Here is an 18397-nt window from a genome sequence, read left to right on the forward strand (position 1 = left end):
TGCAGCTTAAGGCCCGTTTTCAATTTGGAGTGAAAAGTCTGAGGCTGGACTTTTCGCCGTCATCGGAGGTTTCTGCAGTCGAAAAGTTATCGCGTGCGTCCCACCTGGCGAAAATGAAATGAGTGAAAAAAAAATTCATTTTTGGGGAAATCAGCCCCCCAAAAATGCTCTGACATTGGGGATGACTATGGGTACCCCCGAATAGCCCTGCTAAAGGTATTTGGGGTGTTTAAATGGTCTCAATAGCTGCTTTTTTGTGTCTTTGAGAAAGTGGTGAAGAATAGCAGTTTACAATTTTTGGGTGGAAAAATAAGTGGTCCCATCAAATTTGGGGTACTAGAAATTGGGTGCAAGCATAGTTCAAAATCACTAAATTGAAGCTTTAAAGTGCACCAAAAAACCCAAGCACCTGCAATAAAAAAAAAACCTCCCCCATACTTGCAGACCCCCCGAAAGGCTATTTTGCTAGTTTTTGAAGTTGTACCCCCACTTTTTTCGCCCACATTTTCAAAGTGCTTTTCTGGGGTGTCCTTTGTGGGTTTTTTTAAGCATTTTTTGACGCAGTTTGCGTCAAGTGGAGCGCACAAAGGGTACAGAGTGGTTCCGCACCTCTGCACCCCAAAACCCCAATTCTGCACTTTTTTCAGCTGGGTATTCAAAAGCGAAACTTTTTAGCCTATTACATTGCATTGCGTTTTCACACCGGCGAAAACATGCTAAAATTAAATACGAGGGAAAAATGAAATCGGCAAAAATTATGTCACGGGTTTTTGCTCCAAATTGAATACGGCCCTAACTATTAAAATAAGAATACAGTTTATTTAATTAACATAATATTCTATAAATATAAGGGGGACATTTTTTATTAAATTAATTAAAGAGGACAATAATTGTATTTTGTTAATTGGGGCCATGCAGTATTTAAAAACAATCAATGATGGAAGCATGTGGATGTTGGAATGTCTAGTGTAACAAGTTTTCAAGAATTGGTGCTTCTTTCATTAATTAATTAAGATATCCCAATTTACTAATTTTGTCTCCGTAATACTTTTTACATTTTATTTTGTTCATCTAATAAAACTTGAATTGTACTATATTTACTAAATGTTAGTTAGTTTAAAGTTGTCCCAATATTACATATTTAAATTCATAGGTTCTAAAACTTGGTCCTCAGGACTTCACAGTTTTTGTTTTCCAGGTCACACAGCAGTAGCACAGGTGTATTCTTAACTCACTGACACATTTTAAAATATCCACAGGTGGAGCTAATTATTTGACTTTTGATTCTGTTAGGGGTATTCAATATGGGAGCAAAAACGTAGTTTTTGCGTTAATATCGCACCTATGACGTCATTATCACAGGTTTTAGTTTTACACTGTATTCAATTTCAAAGACTTTTCGCAGGTTCTAAAAGTCTTTGAAAAAAAACAGAGATAACTTTTCACCACTGAATAGGTGGTGAAAAAAAGTGCAGAATTGGGGATTAGGGGTGCAGGCTTAAAAAAAATAGCCTGTACCCCTGGGAATAACATTTTAAAAATAACTGTGTCAAAAAAAGTTTTAAAAAAAATAGGGACACCCCAAAAAATTAATTTAAAAATTGGGGTGAAAAAAAAAATGGGAAAAAAAGTGTTTAAAAATAGGGAAATAGGTTCAGGGCTATTCTGAAAGTATGCGGCAGGTGTATTCTAGAATAGGCTATTAGCGGCAGGTTCATAGTTGCAGAATTTTTAAAAACTTACTTTAGGGACATAAAAATATGCTATTACCCATTTTCATGTACCCCAAATTTGATGGGACCACTTAAAAAAATGTCGGGAAAAAAACACCTGCTGCGGCTATTTAAATCCCCGACTTTCATTTACAGGCTAAAACGGGGGTACCCATAGTGATCCCCCATGTTTTTACAACTTTGGGGGGTCCTACAATTTTTTTAAGGAAAATTTCATAACTTTACGCAAATCCCACTTCGCCAGGTTCCGTTTTCATTAGTTTCATATTGAATACGGGGATAAGCGGGTGCGCGCCCGATACTTTATCCCAGGTAAAAGCTCCAATATGAAACGTACACTTCGACAGCGAAGTTTACGTTTCATATTGAATTCCCCTCTGTGAGGAGACTGGAGTTTGAGAACCTATGATTTCAAATATTGTGTTCCTATTTATATAATGATTCTTTGATTTGAACGATCTATTAAGAATTAAGTTTTACCACCTAAAGATGTGTTGAATATGGCTCCTTCTTATAATCTGGCCAGACAAATAACACAAAGTGAGTGCATTTAACTGAAATTTAAAGGCAAGTTGTGGTCCTTGGATGACGGACTACAAGCTTAAGGGGTCTATTCAGCATTGATTTTTTTTACATAATAATACGGAAACTATGATTTCTGTATATTTTATGTAAATCCCCTATTCAGCAATGGGATAATGGAGAAGATAACGCAATTATCTTCTCCACTAATTCCCATCTCGCTGAATACCACACTGTAGGGATCAGCCATTGATCTCTACAGGGCTTTAATGCTTTTTGCTATTCAGCATAGCAAAAAGTGTTAAATCACTCGATAAATCATTACTTTATATAACGCCATTTCAGAATGGCGTTATATGAAGAAAATGCCTTAAATCTCCCGAAAACTGCAGGGACAGAGGGAAATTTTCCCATAAGTCCCTGCAGCATCTGGTAAGCCCGCCCAGTCTCCATCTGTGCTTCACGGTGATAACCGGCAGCTAAGGCCAATTAGAGCCTTTTAAACCTGCCTAAATTGATTGACAAGTGTATACAGGCTTTATACTAACCTGTATACATGTATATTTATGTGCTATTATATTTAAAATATATATATACATTTTAAATATAAAAGCACATAAATATACATGTATACAGGCTAGTATACAGCCTGTTTACACATACCAATCAATTTCGGCAGGCTGGAGCTGTACTTACCCCTCCGCGGTCACCGGGAAGCCAGGACGGAAACTGTTCCTGAGCGCATGACTGAGCATGCACAGAGGAACAAACAGAACGGATTGTGTTTGGAAACCGAAAACAATCCCTTCTGTGACATCGCAGGAACAGCGTGTTACCGCAACCAGTGTCCCTGCTAAATATATTGCTGAATAGGGGCCATAAATATCTATAATTGATAAAAAATCGTGACAATGTTGCCCAATAATATTCTGGGCAACATCATCACTATTGCTGAAAAGACCCTTAAATGTTTTGTTTAAAATATAAACAAAAGCCCTATGTATTTATTTGCTAGATACACAGAGATTTACAGTACATTAGTGTTAGTGTAATGCAAAAGTCTTTCTGTTTTGTATACTTATATAACAGAGGTTCCCAAACTCTGCCATTACAGTCCAGGTTTTAAGGATATCCATGTTTGAGCCATTACAGTCCAGGTTTTAAGGATAACCATGTTTAACCATCAGGAGTCAAGCATGGATATTCTAAAAACCTGGACTGTAATGACAGAGTTTGTGAAATGATGTTGTACAGTATGGCATTAATACTGCCATGGAGCTGTTACCATGTACAATATGGTTTAAACAAGCATGGTCATATTTCTTTTCTGTTTTGTTTCAGATAACTTAAAATGCATGCAGTTTGAGAAATATTGACAGCCAGAGGCCCCTCTACTGTATCTCTGTGTGTTTATTGCCTATTTGTAAACATGTGTGATACCATTGACTCTGACAGTAGCCAAAAGACAGTGTAATATAGGAGGCCACTACAAGGTGAAGTCCTTACATGCCAAAACTGAGACAAGTCAGCAACAGGACAGTCTGGTTGTGGTTACACATACACAATTGAGACTGGAAGATGCCAAGGAGTGAAGTGCAGAGTGGGGTGAGCTGCCGCAGGTCTCCTGTGTGGGACAAGATACTGGGCAAAGCATTATCGCTGAAGTGGTCAGGTGACAGAGCCACTGAATACCCGCTGGTGGTGCACTGAGTGACCGCTGCAGAAATGCTGACTGAGAGCCAGAGACAGTGTGTCAGCACTGTGGAGACACAGGTGAGATCCATGGAGGCTGTGAGTGAGTATAAAAGCTGTAAAACGGAGATGTCACTACTGTTTGATAGCTACTGAGAACTGTTACAGAGCTATTGTGATAGTGTATGAGAGATACTGAGAATTACTTGACAGATCCTGATATATGCTATATTTCAAGTACTGTGTAATCCTGGCTTGTGCAAAACTCTGAGTTTGAGTAAACAGATATTGTTCTTGTTTGAGCTACTAGAGAAACAGTGCCTGATTTTGTCAGTGTAAAGAATGACAGCCATTTTGTGTGAATGCTGAGCTGAGTCAAAGAGCACTTTGGATCTGAGTTATTGCTACTGTGCAGTGATGAAGATAATTGGGATATATTGCAAGTAGAAATGTGTTTATTGTTTCTTATCATTTGAAAGCCAAAGCTATTGTTCTCTTGAATCAGTAAAGAACAGCATTAGATGCTAAGCTTACTGCTATTTACAATTATGGATTACAAATACATGCGTGTTATAGGTTAGTGATCGTCCAGCAACAGCATACTCCAATGACAGAACATTGGGCCTTATTCAGATGTATATGCTAAGACAGTTGCAGCTGTGATCTTATAAGCAGATGCTGTGCTAATAAATGTTAATGCATACAGCCGCCTGGAAATGTATTGGGAAACCCACCAGCATTTTTGCAAATCTAAGCCTGTGCATGCAAATGTGCAGCATTGGTTGCAGATCTTTTGATAATCGACCATCTGAGTAATCCCATGGTCACGTAGAATTGCTGCAGGAATTGAGACACTGTTGCCATGTTTTCTGCCTACGTGGTTGAATTAGTATGCAGAAACACCCTGAAAAGGGCCATGATCACCTGCTTTTTTACAGCCGTGCTCTGTAAACGCCCCCAGACAGTCCCTGAATGTCAATAACTTTGCAAAAAATTCTCACTGCGAGAGTCATTGCTAATGTATCTTGGGATGGGCACAGTGGGGCCACAATGCCTGCACAGTCAGACAATAATTTCTTAGCTGCGTAAATATTGCCATTGCATCCACATCTGAATCAGACCCAATGTGTGCACTTTAGAGTAAAATACTGAACAGTTTTGAGTTTTTTTTTCTAAACCTGCTGAGTAATAATTAGTTTTTTTCAAAGGTAAGGTGTGATAAAGTATAGTATATTGAAACAACCAGGAAATTGCTCTTTTCTTGGTTATAGCCAAAGTTGCTACAGCAGCAGCAAAGACTATGATAGCGCCAACCATGGGTTACAGGATCACATCGTACCCAGCTTAGAAGCTTTCAGGCTCCAGGAGAAGGTTTTGCTCTCATCGGCACACAAGCAGCTGCTATACTGACAGTCTGCACATGGTGTCTGCTCTAACTCTTGGGTAGATTGGAGGGTGATTTGTACCTGTGAAGATAAAAATATAACAAAGCAAACAAACAAGACTTTAAAATATTTTTTTTAAGATTTTTTGATGTTCATTTTTAATGCACTAGTAATTATGCTACCTAGATGATGATGAGATTCTTTTAACAAATCATCAGAATCATTTAGTAATGCTTAGTTTATCTTCTGTATAAAACTTTTGTGACATAATTAAGCATTTGGATACAGTGCTGTAAGAGGGCACCCCCACCCCCTGAGCACATGACATCATGACGATGTGCTGATGGAGCAGGGCCACCAGCAACGGGAAGTACGGACATGGTGCCCTCAGGGCACTCCCGGAGGTTGTACAACCTGCAAGCTTCCAAAGCAATACTGGCTGCAGGGAGCCATTGCAGGAACCCTTCTATCAGGATACAGGAACTGTGGCAGCAGCAGCAACAGTGCCATGCCCAGGGCCCTGCATCCTGGGTGATGGCACCACTCGCGCACCGCGAGTTACGGCCCTGTGTGAATGAACTGGTACCATAAATTACCTGCAAATAAAAGAGCAGTGTACACAATTAGGGAAAAGATTGTGTTTACCTGGGCTTGGGCTTGTTGGATGGGCCTGTGTCCACCTCCCCCCCTTCTTATCTTTCAGTAGCCTCTCTCCCCAAACCCACCACATGCTGCTGTGTGCTGGGCTGCAGTGCATCCTGGGAGGCTGCTCCCACTGAGCTCGGCAGTAGTCTCCCCTGCCTGTACCTGATGTGTGTGGGGGGGGTTAGGGAGGAGTGATTGCACGGATTGCACCCCCTCTCCTTGGATCTGCTTCTGGCTGAGGGGTGCACTGCTCATTACAGACCTGCTTACCTCCATGCAGGGGCGGATTGTCCACTAACCTCACAGAGAAGTTTACACATGTGGGGCCGCCTGTCAGCCGAGTGAATTATAATTATTTTTTTTTAAATGTAAAAATGTAATAATATATAGGTAGAAGCTAAGGCCGAAACAGGTGGCACTGCCCCCCCGTAGTCAAGTGCTGTTCAAGGGGCAAGGTGACAGGCGCTGCCACAGTCACTCCGTCATATCTGCAACACATCATGACCAATCAAAGTCAGACTCTCTGGAGTAGCCCAATGTGCTAGTCAGTTTCCCTGCTTCTATGATGTGTGCTCAGCTTTCTGTCAGTGGTGGGTCCCCACCCTCCTATGTCTCCATCTGTCTGCCAGGGCTGCTGTGAGTGAGAGGCGCACACGTGGAGCAGCAAGAGAAGAGCCCAGCCCAGAAGCATCCTCTGCTCGCAGCGCTGCACCGGAGACGGAACAGGTAAGAGCTGCAAGGTGGGCTGAAGCGGCCATTAGGTCGGGAATAATAATAAAAAAAATATTGCAGGCTGACTTGTTGCGGCCTTACTAAAGTGCAATGGCAATGCGGATCTGAACTGATCTGTCCCTCACATTGCTGCTCTTCACCTTCTTTCTCCCCTTCAGCCTCCCTGTCTGCAGCTGCTGTAATGGAGGTCAGGGTCCCATGGTTATCAATATGGGGTAGAGCAGAGTGTGTATGTCTGAACTGTGCAGCTTAGCCAATGTCTGCACACCTCAGACGTGACTGCAGACATCAGAAAAGACAGGAATGCACTGTGATAGCAGCAGTGGGTGAAGAGAGAGAGAGGGGTTTGTGTGTAATGTGAGACTGCTTCCTTACAGACTTTCAGCCCAGGTCAGAAATGATCACAACTAGGGGTGAGAGGGTTCGGATTTCTGAAATCCGAACCCCCCCGAGCCCCCCCGATCCGAGGCAGATCCGAATCAGGCTCGACTTTTCCCGCCTGACTCGGATCTGAAATTGAGGCAAAACGTCATCATCCCGCCTTCCGAATCTCGTGGGTTTTGGATCCTATATAAGGTACCCGCGTCGGCGCCATTTTCTCACTCGGCTGTGGACAGTGAAGAGGGAGGGTGGGAGTTAGGGCTGTGTAGAGTAGTGTAGTGTAGTGCTGCTGTTGTCCACTACTTCAAAGTCCATAGGGGCTGGCTGTGTTGTGCTGTGCTACTGTTGTTAATAGGGGCTGTGTCCACTACTTCAAAGTCCATAGGGGCTGGCTGGACTGTGTTGTGCAGTCAGTTCTCCATAGGGGCTGTGTCCACTCCAAAGTCCTGTGCAGTGTCCCAGTCCTAAAGGGGTGCTGTAGTGTTGTCCAGGGGGTGCTCTGGCCATAAGGGGTGCTCCCCCCAAGTGCTAAAAAAATAATATATTTTCTGTGTTTGTGAATTGTGTGCGCAGTAGCCGCACGTGCATCAACAAAGTAGTGCCAAGCGTGCGCCTGTGTCATAAGTAAAGGGCCGGCTGGCTTGACCGTTAAAGGGTGCTGTAACCCCCAAAGTACACTCCAGTCCAAACCAAAAAAAAAATTATTTTCTGTGTTTGTGAATTGTGTGCGCAGTAGCCGCACGTGCATCAACAAAGTAGTGCCAAGCGTGCGCCTGTGTCATAAGTAAAGGGCTGGCTAGCTTGACCGTTAAAGGGTGCTATAACCCCCAAAGTACACTCCAGTCCAAACCAAAAAAATATATATTTTCTGTGTTTGTGAATTGTGTGAGCAGTAGCCGCACGTGCATCAACAAAGTAGTGCCAAGCGTGCGCCTGTGTCATAAGTAAAGGGCCGGCTGGCTTGACCGTTAAAGGGTGCTGTAACCCCCAAAGTACACTCCAGTCCAAACCAAAAAAAAAATTATTTTCTGTGTTTGTGAATTGTGTGCGCAGTAGCCGCACGTGCATCAACAAAGTAGTGCCAAGCGTGCGCCTGTGTCATAAGTAAAGGGCCGGCTGGCTTGACCGTTAAAGGGTGCTGTAACCCCCAAAGTACACTCCAGTCCAAACCAAAAAAAAAATTATTTTCTGTGTTTGTGAATTGTGTGCGCAGTAGCCGCACGTGCATCAACAAAGTAGTGCCAAGCGTGCGCCTGTGTCATAAGTAAAGGGCCAGCTGGCTTGACCATTAAAGGGTGCTGTAACCCCCAAAGTACACTCCAAACCAAAAAAAAATTATTTTCTGTGTTTGTGACTTGTGTGCACTGTAGCTGCACGTGCATCAACAAAGGAGCAGCGCCAAGCGTGCGCCTGTGTCCCATAAGTAAAGAGCCGGCTGGCTCATTTCTTAAAGGGTGGTGTAACCCACAAAGTGCACTACTCTCCAGCAAAAATAAAAAAATATTTTCTGTGTTTGTGTGCGCTTTAGCCGCCCGTATATATCAATATAACATAAATGGAGGACCAAACTTTCTCCGATAAAAATAAAATAGGGAAAGATCAAGAACCACTTCCTCCTAGTGCTATTGCTGCTGCTGGGAGTTGTTCATCATCCCAGAGAGGAAGTAGGAACATCACTACTTTTACTAAACAATTGACCCTCCAACAGTCCCTAGCGATGAGGATGAAGTACGACAGCAGTCATCCTGAAGCAAAACGTATAACTGAGGCCTTGACTGCTATGTTGGTGTTAGACGTGCATCCGGTATCCGCCATTAGTGCAGTGGGATTTAGACAAATGATGGAGGTAGTGTGTCCCCGGTTCCAAATCCTGTCTAGATTCCACCTGCATCCTCAAAGCAGCAGCGACAAGCGTGCGTCTGTCTGTTAAAGGGTGGTGACACCCTCAAAGTGTGCTACACAAACAATTAAAATATTGTTCTTTTTTTTTCGGTCTTTGTGAAATGTGTGGGCTGTAGCCGCACCTGCATCCTTAAAGCAGCAGCGACAAGCGTGCGTCTGTCTGTTAAAGGGTGGTGACACCCTCAAAGTGTGCTACACAAACAATTAAAATATTGTTCTTTTTTTTTCGGTCTTTGTGAAATGTGTGGGCTGTAGCCGCACTTGCATCCTTAAAGCAGCAACGACAAGCGTGCGTCTGTCTGTTAAAGGGTGGTGACACCCTCAAAGTGTGCTACACAAACAATAAAAATATTCTTCTTCTTTTTTCTGTCTTTGTGAATTGTGTGGGCTGTAGCCGCACTTGCATCCTCAAAGCAGCAGCGACAAGCGTGCGTCTGTCTGTTAAAGGGTGGTGTAACCCTCAAAGTGCGCTCCACAAACAATAAAAATATTCTTTTTTTTTTTTCTGCCTTTGTGAATTGTGTGGGCTGTAGCCGCACTTGCATCCTCAAAGCAGCAGCGACAAGCGTGCGTCTGTCTGTTAAAGGATTACATCGGTGACAGCATCCAAGTAGGCATGTCAGACAGTCCGTACCTGTACTGGCAGGAAAAAGAAGCAATTTGGAGGTCCCTGTACAAACTGGCTCTATTTTACCTGAGTTGCCCCCCCTCCAGTGTGTACTCCGAAAGAGTGTTTAGTGCAGCCGGGAACCTTGTCAGCGAAAGGCGTAGGAGGTTGCTTCCACAAAATGTGGAGAAGATGATGTTCATAAAATGAATTATCAACTCTTCCAGGGAGACCAGCCTCCAGAATGTACAGAGGGACCTGTGGTTCCAGCGGGGACGAATTAATACTCTGTGAGGATGAGGATGTACACACTGAAGAGGGTGAGGAATCGGTGGATGAGGAGGATGAGGATGACATCTTGCCTCCGTAGAGCCAGTTTGTGCAGGGACAGATTAATTGCCAGCTTGTTTTGTGGGGGCCCAAACGAACCAATCATTTCAGCCACAGTTGTGTGGCAGACCCTGGCGCTGAAATGATTGGTTTGTTAAAGTGTGCATGTCCTGTTTATACAACATAAGGGTGGGAGGGCCCAAGGACAATTCCATCTTGCACCTCTTTTTTTTCTTTGCATTATGTACAGTTTGGGGCCTAGTTTTTCAAACTGCCATCTTGTCTGCCACTGCAGTGCCACTCCTAGATGGGTCACGTGTTTGTGCCGCCCACTCGTGTCGCTTAGCATAGTCATCCAGCTACCTCGGTGCAACCTTTTGGACATAAAAACACTATTGTGAGGTGTGAGGTGTTCAGAATAGACTGGAAATGAGTGGAAATGAAGGTTATTGAGGTTAATAATAGCATAGGAGCAGAAAAACCTACAAATTCTGTGATTTTAGCTATTTTTATGCTTTTTTTCAAAAAAATACAGATCCAAAACACAAAACCCAGAACCCAAAACACGGAAGGGTGGTTTTGGCAAAACCAATCCAGATCCAAAACACGAAGAAAGATCCAGATCCAAAACCAAAACACAAAACACGAAAAGTGGCCGGTGCACACCCCTAATCACAACGTGTGTTACAGAAGGAATAGCTGCTGATAGATGGGCAAATGGCTGAAGAGGTCTGCCCAGACATTACTAACCTACTTTTGAAAATGCATTTCAGGGAGATTGTGATAGCAATGCCTATGAGCGCAGCGGTAAGGTGGACGTGTACTGTAACATCTGGAAGGCGTGTTATAATAATGACTTACATCCAAATGTAATTGAGCCACAAAACAGTTAGTAAGAGCTACTTGTTGATAAAAACACATTGATACTACTCAGAAAACACATTTAGTCATAGAATTCATTGTCCTTTTACCTAATCCAGGAAAATTATACTAATAATCCCATTTTAATGTATATCTCTCTGGGTTTTTTTTTCATATAACTGCTACATAATGGAGGTAAGGTGGAATCGGGGAGATTGCTGCTATTTCAGGGAGTCTCCCTGACAATCAGAGATAGTTGGCAAGTACTGTATGGCCCAGACAGAGAGAGTTTTTTTGGCATCTACTCTCTGTGAGGTGACCTCTGACCTCACTTGTCATTAAGGGCACTGTCAGAAGTGGTAATGTTTATATCTTCCGACCACATTTATATACTATGGTACAGTTTTAGTGTTTGTCTTAAACATCAGATGTCATTATATTGACATTTGTGATCTTATAAATGATGCTGCAACCCTCTGTGTGCTGCTTATCCAACCCTCTGTGTGCTGCTTATCCAACCCTCTGTGTGCTGCACACATCCTCAACCCTCTGTGTGCTGCTTCTCCAACCCTCTGTGTGCTGCACACATCCTCAACCCTCTGTGTGCTGCACACCCAACCCTCTATGTGCTGCACACATCCTCAGCACTCTGTGTGCTGCTTCTCCAACCCTCTATGTGCTGCACAATTCCTCAACCCTCTGTGTGCTGCTTCTCCAACTCTCTATGTGCTGCACACATCCTCAACACTCTGTGTGCTGCACACATCCTCAACACTCTGTGTGCTGCTTCTCCAACCCTCTATGTGCTGCAGACATCCTCAACTCTCTGTGTGCTGCTTCTCCAACCCTCTATGTGCTGCACACATCCTCAACCCTCTGTGTGCTGCTTCTCCAACCCTCTATGTGCTGCACACATCCTCAACACTCTGTGTGCTGCACACATCCTCAACACTCTGTGTGCTGCTTCAACAACCCTTTATGTGCTGCACACATCCTCAACCCTCTGTGTGCTGCACACCCAACCCTCTATGTGCTGCACACATCCTCAACCCTCTGTGTGCTGCTTCACCAACCCTCTGTGTGCTGCACACATCCTCAACCCTCTATGTGCTGCACACATCCTCAACCCTCTGTGTGCTGCACACCCAACCCTCTATGTGCTGCACACATCCTCAACCCTCTATGTGCTGCACACATCCTCAACCCTCTGTGTGCTGCACACTCAACCCTCTATGTGCTGCACACATCATCAACCCTCTATGTGCTGCACACATCCTCAACCCTCTGTGTGCTGCTTCTCCAACCCTCTATGTGCTGCTTCTCCAACCCTCTATGTGCTGCACACATCCTCAACCCTCTGTGCACTGCACACCCAACCGTCTGTGAACTGCACCCCTAATCTGTGTGCTGCTCATCCCACCCTCTCTGCAGTGCACCCCGATCTTCTGTGCACTGTACCCCGATTTCTCTGTGTGCTGCACCCCCAACTCTCTGTGTGCTGCACCCAGGTCCTAATTGGCCATAGGATTACCTGGAAAGAACAGAGGCCGCAGTGTCAGGGGGCAAGAGGCTGGAGTAATACAGGGGCAGGAGGGAGACAGGGAGCAGGAGGTGACACAGGAGGTACGAGTCTGGGTAAACATCTATTATATGGTGATGACATTCCCACACAAACAGGCATCCTCCAGCCCATGTGATCAGAGCCGTACCTAGACTTTTTGGTGCCATGTGCCAAAGAGAGCATTGCCTCCCCCCATTTTTTAAATAGGGACATAAAATAGTGCACCTGAAAAAGGGCCATGGAAGATATAGGGGAGGCCAGGAGATGCTGGGGATAAAAGAAGAGGAAGCTACAAGTGAGAATGATAATAAACAGGAAAATTGACAGGCCCAAACAGCGCCCCCTGCCCTGCAGTGCCCTGTGCCATGGCACAGGTCACACCACCCTAGTTACGGAGCTGCTTGTGATCTCCTACAGCACAGGTTCTCAAATTCGGTCCTCAGGACCCCAAACAGTGCATGTTTTCCAAGTCTCCTCACATAATCACAAGTGAAATAATTATCTCCACCTTTGGATCTTTTAAAATGTAATGAATACACCTGTGCACCTGCTAAGTGACCTGGAAAACGTGACCTGTGTGGGGTCCTGAAGACCGAGTTTGAGAACCACTGTCCTACAGGAATAGTAAATAAAGACTGAAGACACTGTCTGCCCAGTGAGGATCAATTTGTTTAGAGGTTCCCCGTTGCAAAAAACAATGGATTTTTTCAAGGGGTGCGACAAAGGGACTATAAAAATAAATGTCACCACAGTTTTCATTTTTTATCTACTTGTGGTACAGCACAATACTTTCTAGCCTTTGTTTGTGTTCAGTTCGGCTCTGAAATGCTCTGCCTTTTGTTGGTGTAACTCCGCCCAGCTTTACTTGTTTCTTTAGCCTTGCCTATTATCGATGTCTCCTGGTATAGTAATGTACTAATCCCGCCTACTTTGGTGTTGGTTCCACCTACACTTGGTTTGGTGCCACCCATGTGAGGCCACTTCCAAAATTATTTCCAGGGCCACTTTTATTTCCCAATCCGCCCCTGCCAACATGCATGCATAAGGAATAGGGATGTATCAAAAAGGGGTGTGATAGCACAGCATGCCATCATTCCCATCAGCACTGTAGAAGCCTTGCTATGCAGAGCAGTGGTGATGTGTGCTCCCCCAAAGCAGTACTGTCCCACCAAAGTGGGATGTTTGTGGGGTATGCACATGTGATACTGTATTATACTCGCAGTCATTTCTCTTACCTTTATGCATTGCTTTAGATAACTAAAGACTGAGGCTTTAAGGGTGAATGACTCTCCTCTCACTACAGAATATGGGAGGGTGAGATCCACAAAGAATGGCTGGAAAACTCGAAGTGAAGAAGGAGGAGAGAGTCCAAATCCACTGGGGCCCATGCACAGGGCTCCTGCATTCCAGTCTGTGATGGTGTCTGGGGCCTTGTGGTGGAGTTCAGCACTGCCAGAGTCTCTGAAAAAATTAAATATATAGATTAGTCTATGGGAAATGAATGATTAAAAATCAATTATCAATGAATTCCGCAGACTTAGGGCAGGATGCAGAGATAGATGCAATGCCAAAGTTTAAGCAGTTGAGCGATTATCAGTGATTTGTGCATGCATCTTAGTTGGACTGTGCATTCGTCAGGTTTCCATACCAACAGTGGTCACAGCCGCAGTGTGATTGACAGTCAGGAAGCATTTGTATGAGGCAATGGGGGAGTGGCGATTAAAAGTCAGGCCCATCATCTTCTATCCAACCCATATACTATTCAAATGGTATTGCTGTCCATTCTCAGCATAAGGCAAAGACATTGTCAGTTTATACTGTATTTGAGCAATTTAAGAGCTGAAATCCTATACTGAGATTAAGGGAAAGTGCGTCATTCTGCAAGAGAAAGAAAACACCTTTGACCTGATTCTGAGTCAGACACAGCGGCGGCTGGGCTTACGTCTTTTGCCGGTCGCATGCCTGTGACTTTATGCCAATACCGCTATAAGCTCTTCCCTGGTGCACATCCATGCATATGAACAAGGATGCCTACATTGAGCATATGCAGCAATGACACCTGGAGCATCTTTAGACGCCACCATTGGTATCTCCATCAAAACGTGCACCAGCCCCAAGCTAGGTGCAGATTCTCCCTCTGAAAATGGCCTCAATGTAAACAATTATACATCTGTAGAAAAAAAGGGGGGAGGATTTAACCCCCTATCATTCCTCAGCACACTGAATTATACCTGCAACAATATATGAATACTATATGGAAATAGAAATTCAGAGATATTAGTTGCATGCACCTGAATAGTACTGCCACATGGGTTGAGCAGCTGCCATTTTTTTGTTTGTAATTACACATCTGTGTACACAACCACTTCAGCAACACGCACACAGCACTCCAACAACGTTCCCATAAGATGGTACAGCTCTGTACGCCCACATCCCTGCAAACACCCAGTCACTGCCCAGGAATACCCAATAACCGTCAAAAACACCACATGCAACCATGTGTCTCAAACCACAATGCAACTCTGTATGTACACAATCGGGATGCATGCACAGTAAAAACAACCGCTTCACTGTGTCGGACATTGGCAGTGTATGTGACCCAGAGTCAGGGCCATTTTAGTGGAATTCAGTAGGGTCCTAGTTTGCAATTGCATAGACTTTTCTGTTATTTTGCCTTGGGATTACCTCCAATCATTGCTTTAATACTGCTGAAAAATCACCCCAAACATGTGGCACTTTTGCAAACTCAGACACTATTAAATTTTCCTTTAAAATAGGTGGGTGTTCACCTTGAGCTTTAAGGGGAAATTTACTAAAATGTGGTTTATTATTTAAAACTGACAGTTTTTTTAGTTGTTTTTCTGACAGTTTAGGGATCTACCTATCTACTAATAGCCAAGCTGCTCATAAATGTCCATGTTGTAATAGAAATTGCCTGCTACATTTTGTTGGCCTGATTTTTCCAATGGAAAAGATGTAAAATATATAATCCATCCAAAGTGTTGGTTCTGGGAACCGCTGTAAAAGCTTCAGCAAACCATACCAAATTATTAAGTAGCTTCTGGTAGATGAGATTAGTATACGAAGGCTGGATAAGCGTGAGTATAACTAAGAATACTATGTTTTTTGCTGTATGGCTGTTGATGACAGCCTTGTTTCTGGGCAGATTATAAGGCTGTCTGGTCAGCTGGTTGGTTGAGCCAATGATATTGCTTGAAGGAGTGGTCAGATGATCAGTATATATTGGCTTGTATGAGCATGGACAGCCTCTTGGTTCCTGGATCTTTGAAACACTATCAGGCTGAGTAGTTTTTCCCTTTTTCTGTGCACTACCTTTCCATTCCAGTTTTATCCTTTCATTCCCCCCCTGGTATATATATTCCCACTGGTGCCTCTCTTTTACATTTATCCCCTTTTCAGTCTGTTCTGCCCCCGCCCCCTCCCTTCCTTCTTTCCCTGTATAGCCTGTTCATTCCATTCTGCCCCCCCCCTGCATTTGGGCTTATTGATCATATGGCACCACTCAGCCCCGGCACCATTCACTCCCCCCCCCCCTCCTCCACCACTTGCTCGTGGCTCCCCCGTGGCTGTAGGTCCCCAGCCCTTCCTGCAGCAAACTAGCGCTTAACCGCGCCAGCGGGAGCTCCCGCTTTCGCGCCTCCAGCTGGCGTTCGTTTGTTCTTCCCCTACCCCCCTTTTCCTTCACCGCTGCTGCGGGGGTGTGCGCTCCCGCACCTCCTGCCTGTTCCCAGCCTCGGCAGCACAAGCACTTTTTGCACCAGCGGGAGCTTCCGCTCCTCCCGCTGGGGAGCCGGTTACAGCCCTCCAGTCCCCATTTCACCTTCCCCACCAGTGGGGTGAGCACCTCCCGTTGGTGCCCAGTCACCGGCGGCACTAGTTCCTCTATGAGCCAGCGGGAGCTCCCATCTATGCCCCTCCCGCTGGCGTTCCTGCCGGCCCTCCAGCCTCCACTTCACTGGCGGGGGTCACCGCTCCCACGCCACCTGCCGGTTTTTCCGGCCACACCGCCGCGAGTGCGGCTCTGCACTCTCCAACTCACCCCCCCGCGCCGTGTCCACCACGCTGGGGGGTGTCCCCTTGTTTCATCTGCAGCTATACATTTCCCCTGCCCGCGCTGCAGGCCCGGCGGCCATTTCCCATAGCGCCTATTTTCAGTCCCACCTTGGTAGTGGGATCTCAGCCCAGCATCCATCTTTAATAATTTTTTTTTTTTTTTTTTCGCAGCTGGCCTTGCAGCTTCAGCCCACAGCTGCCCACTGCCTGCCCCTGCCGTTCTTCCTCCTCTTGCCCTCTGCCCCCCTCTCCCACACCTCCTGTCTTCTTTTTACTGCTTCCCCATTCCCCCACCCCCGGCCGCAAGTTCATTTTCCCTTGCTTCACCCCCCCCCAATTTTTCTTATTATCACTGCCCCTCCTTCCTCTGGCTATCTTTCTTTGCCCCTTCATCCATGCCTCCTTATAATATTTTCATAGTATGGCTCCCCGCCTCTCTTCTATGTCTCTGCTTCCTGCACCTCATCTTCCTCTCTACCCATTTATTTTCCACCCCTGGTGATCCCATGCACCCTCCCTGCCTTCACGCCTGTCCCCCTTCCCCTCCCGTGCTTGCACCCCCCTTCTCCTCCTCACCTTTCTCCTTTAGTTACAGGTCGGCCTGGCTCTGTTGGCTCCTCAAGATGATGCAGTAGTTCATGCAGCTGCTGTTCCATTGCGGTGGCTAGTGATCCGTGCGTTTTGAGATGGTTATGTCGGTCGACATGGTGGCTCCGCCGCGTTAAAACGTCGAAGATGGCACCTCGCAGAAGCATTGTAGAGGAGGTTCTGGGTCCACCTGGTGCTGGCGAGTATGATTGTGTCACAAATTTTGTTATGACATTTGTTGTTTCTCATCTACCGTTTGCTCGCCCGCGTAAGATTGACAGGAGGGTTGCGCAGCGGTTAGACAGGGGGTTTAGGTGATAATTACAGGGAGGTTTATGACGCAGTTATAGGGGTTAGGAAACCAGGGTACTGTACATTGTGTCAATTCAGCTTTTGCTGTGTGTTTTGCACTGCAGCGAATAAGGATCCGCAGAAGTTGATTTGCTGATTTTTCTGGTTCAAATTTGGGATGTCATAGGGTGGAGTCAGACGACATAGGCGAGTGTCGCAATTTTTGTGAATATAATAAATTGGGTCATGCTCCCCTTTGCCATGGGCTATTTGGCGGACAGAGTGCTTAGGTGGAGTTATTATACATCTGTGTTGTGGTTACAGGTTTGTCTAGTCCAGAAATTTGGTATGGGGTGTTTTTGATGCACAATGCGGGCGGAACCATGATGGTAGGACGGTTATACCTTTTGGGTGCAAAAGGTGTTTCAGTTTGATTATAGGTTACGAAGCAGCGTCGACCCTCCTTGGTCACGGGGCTGCCTCGCATTACCTTTTCGAAGTGTGGGTAATAATGGTTTATAAGGCATTTGTCTCGCCAGTTATAACCCCCTATGTTGTGTAGGTTGGGCTGTCGTTTTCCATCATGCCGCATCTGCGGGGGTAACTCCTGTCCAGGTATAGCCCACGTGTATAGGAGGGTTTACCTCCCGACTCAAGGGTTAGCTCCAAGGGAGCTAGTTAGGCTCAGTCGCCATTTTTGTTTGGCTGCTTTTCTCTGTGGTTATAGCTAGCTTAGTTTATAGTGGTGTTAGGGTTTCTTCACTCGTTTGCGTTGGGCATTGGTATAGCCTTTCCTTGACAGGACACTCCGGAGTTTGCATTCTGTCGGGATTTATTACTGTGGTTTCCCGACCAAGGTTGGGGCAGGGGTGTTGCTGGGGCGGATGGAGGTGTTTTGTCCTTGTTCCCTCCCCTTGCAGTATCTCTATCTCTCTGGTGGGATGGTCCCCACGCAGGTTGTGGGTTAGTTTCGGTTAGTGCAGCATGCATCCTATACATGGTAGTATCCTATACATTGTGTAGTTCCGTTATTCTACCATCCCCGTAGGTTCCTCATAGCAGTTTCCACATTTTATGAGTTTTTGGTTTTAGT

The 18397-nt window shown here is 45.2% G+C and overlaps 1 protein-coding gene across 1 annotated transcript in view; it reads right to left on the reverse strand.

The window, feature by feature from the left end:
* Nucleotides 1-18397, reverse strand: part of LOC148518857 (alpha-2-macroglobulin-like protein 1) — a 241494-nt gene that overhangs the window by 73964 nt on the left and 149133 nt on the right. Inside the window, exons 19-20 of the mRNA XM_088476941.1 lie at nucleotides 13587-13812; nucleotides 5287-5413 (exon numbers count right to left, since the gene is read on the reverse strand). Coding sequence (XP_088333067.1) covers nucleotides 5287-5413; nucleotides 13587-13812 — 353 coding nt within the window. The remainder of the gene's footprint in view (nucleotides 1-5286; nucleotides 5414-13586; nucleotides 13813-18397) is intronic.

The sequence above is a fragment of the Taudactylus pleione genome, unplaced genomic scaffold (assembly GCF_031769625.1).
Source record: "Taudactylus pleione unplaced genomic scaffold, aTauple2 ptg000198l, whole genome shotgun sequence".
NCBI lineage: Eukaryota > Metazoa > Chordata > Amphibia > Anura > Myobatrachidae > Taudactylus > Taudactylus pleione.